This window comes from Panonychus citri, unplaced genomic scaffold, assembly GCF_014898815.1.
Source record: "Panonychus citri isolate SS breed McGregor unplaced genomic scaffold, ASM1489881v1 Contig00037, whole genome shotgun sequence".
NCBI classification, from domain to species: domain Eukaryota; kingdom Metazoa; phylum Arthropoda; class Arachnida; order Trombidiformes; family Tetranychidae; genus Panonychus; species Panonychus citri.
In genome coordinates, this window is record NW_026515442.1 from 23,647 (window position 1) to 32,709 (window position 9,063).

At 30.4% G+C, this 9,063-nt stretch overlaps 1 protein-coding gene across 1 annotated transcript in view; it reads left to right on the top strand.

Annotated features, from left to right (window-relative positions):
• LOC128397670 (protein O-mannosyl-transferase Tmtc3-like) overlaps window positions 1-6,228 on the top strand; it is a gene marked incomplete at its 5' end in the record, with an annotated part of 29,277 nt that extends 23,049 nt beyond the window's left edge. Inside the window, 4 exons of the mRNA XM_053358416.1 lie at window positions 4,877-4,963; window positions 5,156-5,353; window positions 5,643-5,744; window positions 5,829-6,228. Of these exons, the coding sequence (XP_053214391.1) occupies window positions 4,877-4,963; window positions 5,156-5,353; window positions 5,643-5,744; window positions 5,829-6,002 (561 nt within the window). The remainder of the gene's footprint in view (window positions 1-4,876; window positions 4,964-5,155; window positions 5,354-5,642; window positions 5,745-5,828) is intronic.
• Between the last annotated feature and the right edge of the window lie 2,835 nt (window positions 6,229-9,063).

Here is a 9,063-nt window from a genome sequence, read left to right on the forward strand (position 1 = left end):
GAGATCACTCTTCTTTATAACCGAAAGTTAAATTGTAATGAAAAAGATGATGATGATTAGACTATTGGATAATATTACCAATAATTTACTAGAAGAAGCAATTTACTGATTGAGTCTATGGAACCGCATCTTTTTTCCCTTCTTCCGTTGTGTTTACAGAATAAGAAAATTACTATTGTCCTCACGATTATCTTCCTAAGATTAATCTAATCATTTGGTCTATTCTCTTCCACGTTTACTCACTCATCCCTTTATCATCCTTGTCTCTCTCTCTCTGACTTTTCCTCACTTACCTTATCAATTGGTCCTTTATCTTTCCCTCTCATCATTATCACTTTTCCTCAGTTCTCCCGCATCATCATCCATTATCATCATCTCAAAGTTTTCCCTTCGGTTTCTCAGTTTCCTCCTTCTCACTCGCTTCTCATCTTTGTCACTTTTTTGTTTCTTATTTTACATTGTGTATATCGAATCAAGTATCAAAAGCAACCATATGCATAATCAGCCTGATGGTGAACAAAAAAAAACTTCATCAATCCTCTTCCTCCTTTTCCTCATCATTATGATTTCTTTCATCATCTGTACTTGTCTCATTCTCATCTGTCTCATCATCTTTTCACGGCTCGTCATGGCTTATTAACAGTCGATTACATAATATTCACATGAAAATGCATTTAAACGCTCTGACTTGAATCTCTTACATTCACTCAGCTCATCTTTCATCATCATACACTGAAAGAAGAAGAAGAAGAAAAAAAACAGCTCAAGCTGATGATGATCATCATGATGAGGATGGGGAAAGACAGATCATAATATGATATTTAACTCTCACTTTGGGTTGACAATCAAAGTAAATATTGCTACACCTTATTATGATTCGATGATTATTATCTATTCAACTGTGTAATTTATATAAACATCATTTGATTTTCACTCATACCCACTCCTCTTTTTCATCCTTCTTCCTGCATCCACCTCATCACCTCCTCATCCTCCTCCTTTTATACAATATTTGGACAATAATTTTGCATTTGGTCAATTGTATTATCTTTATCTATTACAATCAACAATCAACATCCAAAGTTAAACATAATTGTGAATAGAAGAGAGTAGAAACTTTTTCATTTCCATTTCCTTCCTTCCTTTCCAATTATTCATCATCATCATCATCATTCTCATCATTTCTACATTCATTATGCAAACAACAACAGCAACATAATAATACAAACTCTAATCAACCAACCTAATTAACTTTGCACAATCATCAAGATCACAATCACAATTAACCAAGCAATTAATTTCTCAGCAAAAGGGGCAAAAGTTTCCTGTTTATCTCGTTGATAAAATCAAATGAGATCAAAATTCAAGTTGAAACAATTGAACCCAAATTCACAATTAACCTAAACATTTTTCCTGGAAAAGGGAAAATATTACCATGTGATAATCTTTATGAAATAACCATGAGACAAATGAAATATCATAAATTTTGAGATTTCTAATGATAACAATAATGATGATAAATAAATTGTCATTTACATGTAACTCATATGTTCATGTGATGATAATAATATTATTACTTTTGAAGGTGTAAGAAAAAAGTTTCAACTGAAAAACTGTCTCTTGGTAACTGTCAACCTAATATATCATGTATCAAGTTTAATTTACATTTGAAGAGACAGAGATGAAGATGATGATGAAAAGTGGGTGGAAAATGAGGAAGTCAAAGCGACATGAATGAAATGAAATTACAACATTAGACGACGATGATGATGATGAAAGATGAAGCCAAAGTTTGGGAATAATTTCACATGGGAATTGAATAGCAACTTTTTCCTTCTCCTAGAAAAAATCGTATATTAAAATGTTATCATTTGCAAATTTTAACTATTCAAACATGATGATGATCATTATCATGATGATAAAATGAGAGACACATCTGATAATGATAACAGATCTTTAATAAGTATTTTTCTTTGAATTATTATCAATAGTAAGTTGATCATGTTCATGTTTTATCATGTCAAATTGTTCAGTGATTCAGAGATTCAGGGAAAAATTTTCACTTTTAGGCTTTTCGTTGGTGAAAATTGTTGTAATCATGTAAATGGAAATAGAAAGTTTTTTGGATATTAGTTGCAATTTTCCATTTCGTTAATCGTCACTATTGATATGTAATAATTTTCTAAATAATCACCTTCTCTCTCATGAGTCTTCAGTTCGATAAGTCAGAATAATGTTCAATGTTCCAATGGAATAGGAAACAAATCAGGTCGTATTTCCCCCTTCCCTTCATCATGATATTATTCTGACAATGACAATATCCAATATTCAATTGCATAAGCTCATGATGATGATGATTTTTTCTTCTGTTGTCAACATTGAAGGTGAAAAAAAAGTTCTGTATTCAAATGATATTTTATACATTTCTATCACTTGGGAATGATGAGTGACATTTTTGTCTGCCATCATGATAGTATCAGTATAATGGTAACAGTATTTATCATGAGATATTATCTGAGAATAGAGAATGAATCAATTCTTGGCACGAAAAGATCATAATTTTCAGGCTTCAATTGATCTCATTCAATTTTCAGGTGATAATCATGATAATACCTTTGCTGATTCATGCTAATCATGGTGATGATAACATTATCCATAGTTATTTGTTTGCAAGAAATGCAATAAAATCACAAAACTATCTGACAGATAAACTCATGAACAACCAATGAATATCATCATGATCATTATCACTATAATTTATTAGGAATAAAATTTCATCTTATTCAATTTGATGGGATTTTTTTACAATTATCATGAAAATGATTCTTTCTCATCAATTGTATCTATTAAATCATGAGATTATATTATTAATCAAAATGAAATTTACATTTTACTTGTGAATCTCTGGTTAGTTGGGTCGTTAAATTCATTTTCAGCACAATTTTGAGTCTTATCATGAAAGCAGGGAGAATTTTTCTTTCTTTTTTTAATTTAATTGTGAAAATTATCATCATTTAGAGGAAATTATTTCATTAAAAATTCAAATTCTGATGAGAATGAGAATGAAAATCGAATGAGAAATGATAATATTGTTTTTCGTCTGTATTTTCCTGTTCCTCGATATTCTGGTTACCATGAAAATTTGAATCTCTTTTCTGAATTCAATTGAATCGAAAGTAATACAAGTTTAGCAGTTTTATTATCATTTTCAGAGTGAATTCTTTGTAGACCTGGAAAAAAGTGGTAACCTCATTCTTAATTAAGTTACATCAATTTTACAATTGAATTTAATGAATGCATGGAGAGGGAGAGAAAGAGATCAGGGGGTTAATGTGGAAAAGAGGGTATTTGGTGGGAATGGAATATATTCAAGAAGAGAATCTAATTTTTTTCTCTCCTTTTCTTTTCTTTTCTGTTCTTTTTTTTCTTCTCATCATCTCACCTTTTCTCAGGAGGATGTAACGAAACTGAATTATCATGAATAATATGAAAAAATTTTTATTCTTTTTTTTTACTTACTTATATTGATTACTAACCATATGAATTGAAAATTTAGTCTGAAAAGTTATTCTGATTACTATTAATCAAATTTAAGGAAAGGTTATTGGTTGTGGTTAGTACTGGAAATAATCAATAGACTCATTAATTCATAGAAATTTTGATTCTAAATTCAGTAAAATAATTTAATATGAGCTGATTAGCCTTATAGACAATCAAGTTAATCAGGATGAATTGAAATCTAGAGTAGCAATGTAAAGCTAACCAATGATAATCAGATACACATTTCACCCTGATAGCTAATGAAGCAATCAAATTTAATTACTGGTGATATAAACATTGAGAGAAACTTGATCACCTAAGCCACCAAAGACTCAATATGAATCAGAATAAAATACAAGTATATATGGAACATATCATGAACTTGATTGCTGTTTCCATGTAAATTTAAACATTTTTTACTTTTTTATTTAATCCATTCTAGAAAATACAATTAACTTTGGATTCCAATTGATTCGCTCGAAAATTTCGCTCATATGAATACAATGAACTTCTTTATTAACTCTCATCTCTTACTCAAACCTCCTTCTCTCTTTCTTTCTTTCTTTCTTTCTTTCTTTCTTTCTTTCTTTCTTTCTTTCTTTCTTGAACCATGAAACTGTCTATTAGATTAAAGGTTACCCAGAGAATTGGAGTTTCTTAGCTGAAGAGTTATTTGCATATTTATCCAGGTAACTTTTTCCTTCTTTCAGATTTTTCCATTATCTTTCTTTCCATTCAGACAGAATCGTTCAGAAGATAAGATTCAGAAGTGATTGCAATTCAATAACAAGAATCACAGAGAATCTTTGTCTTCCTCTATCCGTCTATTTATCTGTCGTCCTTTTCTCTATCTTTCTTCGTTTACTTTTGTCGTCTATTTCCAAAAAGCAGCATCTTACTCAAGTCACTTTAACCCAATAGTTTCCAATGATAATGATAAACTTTTACCTTTCTTCTCAATTGTATAAACCCTCTGGCTAAATTATTGAACTCAGTAAAAAGTCAACTGATCATAATTCATAAAATATATTCATGAATATCTATATATATCATTACCTTTATTCATTTATTAATATCTCCTCGAGTTGAAAGTCAAAATCTTATCATGCTAATCTATTGAACTTTAAGCATTTATCATAACCATTTTGATCCGTGTAAATGTGCAATCAATCAAATCAAAATTATCATGATAACAATTTATCTCCATATCTCCAATTTGTTAAATAATATATTGGTTTAAATTACTTTGATGATAATGATACACTTTGTGGATTACAATTCACCGATTAATTAATCATTCGGAATCAATTTTATTATTTACTTTCCATCCATCTAGATGGCGATATTATTCAATAACAATGGAAACCTTGAAAATGCTCTCAATTTATTTGATCAAATTCTTAAAATTGATCCTTATCATCAAGTAAGTGATCATATTTTTCACCTTGAAACTTTCATCTCATTGAACTTTGTCTTTATTATCATAACTTTTCCAACCTCCTGATTATTATCATTTGGCTGCCTAGCATTTTTTCAAGTATCTTTATATCAACACTTATCTTTTGTCTCTTCATCTTTTATCATCATCTCCTATTCATCCTCTCATCTTTGACAGGAAACTTTATCAACATCAGCTCGAATAATTAAAGATAATGAATTAATTGGTGACTATTTAACAATTGCAATTGAAAGACTCGAGACTCTTGTCTCAATGGGTAAAGCAGATGAAACCGTTTACTTTGACCTGGGAATGCTGTCCATCAGGTCAGGATCAATGGCCACTGCAAGAAAACATTTCGCCAAAGCGATCGAGGTAAATATAGAATGTAAAATTATGATAACATAAAACTGACCACTTATCCTATTGAAAATTTTCACTCAACAATTGACCATTATCTTTGTCCACTAAACTATTGATTCTATCAATATTTAGAAAGGTAAAGAAGGTTAATGAAAAAGGTCACTACGAAGTGGACAATCAAAGTGAATGTAGCATGTGATTCGATTCACATACAACCAATTGATCGTTAATTAACAATAAAGAAACAATTTTCCATCTAGTCCAAATAATCAATTGATTGTTGTTTTATTTTCCCCTTTAGTTGAAACCAAATTTCACTGAGGCTTTATTCAATATGGCATTACTATTGTACAAGGAGGATCAACCTCAAGATGCTTTACCATTTCTCAAGTTCATCTTAAAGGTGAGTTAATCATTTCTTGATTGGATTATGTTACACCAAACAATTAATTTCTTAACTTTTGTAATATTTCCCTCTGATTATCAGACTGAGCGGACACATGGAAAAGCTTTACTATTAATGCTCGCCATCAATTCAAGTACCAATGAGGTCGACGATCAAAGTGGATCACTTAAAGTTCAACAATTACCTTCATCTTCATCTCCAGAGTCCAAAGAGTTTTTTGGCGCTCAATCAAATTCAAATACATTCTATACATAGAAATTAAAAAGAAAGAGAGACAAATAAGAGAATGATTTTCAATATATAATTTTATACACACCAAATGGTTAAGAAGAATGTAAATTCAATTAGATTAATTGTGAAAAGGATTCAATGTAATTTTTGACCGATTTAAATAATCAAACAACTAAAGAAAGTAAATTACACAGTAAACTCAGTGCCATCTATTGAGGCCTCTTGTAACTTCTGCTCGAAAAAAATGAATGAATGAAACTCAATAATACTACTGAATCCAAATAATTGTTGACCATTTAGCTTTCGATTAAACGATTGGAATATTAAATGGAAACATTCAGCCTTGTGCAGAAGTAAACAATTGATCAATTTATAAACTAATTTAACAAAATTTATCCAACAGATTGATACATTTTAAAAGCATTTTAATATTTGAATTCTGGTTTGATGAGATTAATAACTTAAATTGAATATTTTTATCTTTCTATATTTAATTGTAATAACTTTAAGTACACATTTCGATTACTTGATTCACCTGTAAATATTATCATGTTGTTCATTGTGTTCAATCTAATAATTGATATTAAATTAATTTCAACTTGTAATTTAATGTAACTTTGTATTGGTTTTCTCATTTAATTGCACATCCATTTGTTTCGTCGGGCACTGAACTAAACGTTAAGTTTTGTACACTGGGATTGTGCTCTAATTTTTTGATTCCAATTTGATTAAAGTTTACATTTTTGCCAATTGTTTGATACGAAGGTGAAAATCAGGTCCAAAGATAACTTTCATTCTACAGGTCGGTACATAAAACATTTGAACGTTTTTGACGCTTAATTGCGATTAGTTGGACAATTAATTTTTAAAAATTTTTTTGATTAATTTAGAGCCTAATCATTCAGAATTTTGATAAACTTTTAATTAAATTTTTCTGATAAAAATTTTAGAAATTAAAAAGATTTTGGTGCAAAATTGATTTTTCACTTTTTTACAAAATTAACATTACGGTCTATGGGAAAAAAACAGAAATTAAAATTTTTTTCAAAATCACATGTATTCCTATGGGATTTCGCGTTTTTCACTTAAAACCTGATAACTTTTTTTTGGTTCCTAATTTTGAAATTTTGTAAAGTACATCTTGTGAATTGACTTTTTGCCTATAAATTGTGTGATTTTCGATAATTTTTCTCTGTCCGTTTGGGTACCAGGTCAATTCTCTATAGACGTGTTTTTTTTCAAAAAACCCGTTTTTTGGAAAAAAATTCTAATTTCTAAAATTTTTATCAGAAAAATTTAATTAAAAGTGTTGGTTTAATTGAGATCTTCACAATGACACAATTTAACTAAATTAGTAATAATTTACTCTTCTCACAATCGCGGTGAGGATTCAGCAGTTAAACGCGCAGTCAAAACAAAATGAGTAAGGTAACTTATCGGTGGTGTTGTCAATAACTTAATGTAAATTTATTGAGTTTCGTTTAATAGAGAAAAGAAAACATGTCCATAATTGGTCACTTTCGTGTTATTGGTCGACTCATAATTAGTGGCAGTTGAAGTGACCTGGAAGCGATCAATGGACTCAGGATTATCAAGCATATTAGGGACAATAAAAATAAGGAAGAAAAAGAAAGAGGATTAACTCGGAGACGAAGAGGTTGGAGCACAAAGAGAAGGAGAGAATTGATGGTCGCAATGGACGAGGCAAGGAGGACAAGTGACCATCATATGGATACCATTCAAAAGGATTACAATTAAGGAGCTTAAACAATTATAATCAAGATGAGAAAGAGTGAAAAAGCCAAAGGGAAAAGATGAAAAGATGAAAAGATGAAATTGGTTCATTAAGGTAATTGGTCCAAACGTTTGTGTCCATATCTCGGTAAGTAATTAACTTAGAGTTTTAATTTATATATATTTCAGCTCAGCTAATTAAGAGCTTTCTGATGATATATAACTTTCGTGTGAATATAAACTAATTCACTAAAATTAGTGTCGGTCCCAATGGTTCACTTGGACCAGAAAAATAAGTGAAAATTCAATGTTTTTAGTTAATTGCTGCTCAACCAATTCACCGATTAATTTGGTTTATATATTAATCGAACCTACTAAACAAGACCTTTGATTTAATATAAAACAATCTAACTGTTAATTGTTGTTAATCAAAAAGTTGAATGGTTTCAATGAATCTCAATGTTAACTCTATGGGGAAAACCAAATATGTTGTTGTTGTTTCCCAATGGGACTAAAGTTGTAGTCGCGGCTTCTTTAGTAGTAGAATCATGAACTGAACTCGAGCTAATGATTGATTCAAACCAACACCTTCCCTTGCTCCAATCTCGGGTTAATCAATATTAAGGTAATTACAACATTTTCTTAATGACGGTGAACAAAGTGGTTTAGTAAACATATCGGCCGGTTGTTTCTCTGTTGGGATGAACTGAACATCAATCTGATTCTTTTCTTGATGATCTCTGATGAAATGGTAACGAACTTCAATGTGTTTAGTTCGTTTGTGAAAAACACTATTTTTTGATAATTTGATTGCTCCTTGATTATCACTCATAATTTTCGTTGGTAACTTGATGGACACTTTTAAATCTTTTAATAGTTGTTGATACCATAAAGTGTCTTTAGTACAATCAGCAATTGCCATGTATTCGGCTTCAGTAGTTGACAGAGCGACACTTTTCTGTAACTTCGATGACCATGAAACTGGTGAATCTCCTAGAGTGACCACAAATCCAGAGGTAGACTTTCGCGAGACTAAATCTCCTGCATGATCGGCATCACAATAACCAATTAATTGTAAATTTTCAGGTGAAGATGAGTAGGTAATGCCAATATCGATTGTACCTTTAAGAAATCGAAATATTCGTTTCACTGATTTCCAATGTTGTTCATTGTAACAACAATTAAATTGTGATGATTTGTTTACTTGATAAGTAATATCAGGTCGACTGATTATTGAAAGGTAAAGGAGAGCACCAACAGCTTCTTGATATGGATATTTTGTATCGGGAGGTTCAGGTGATGAAATTAATTTAACATTGGTGTCTCCGGGTGTCAACACAGGTTTACACTC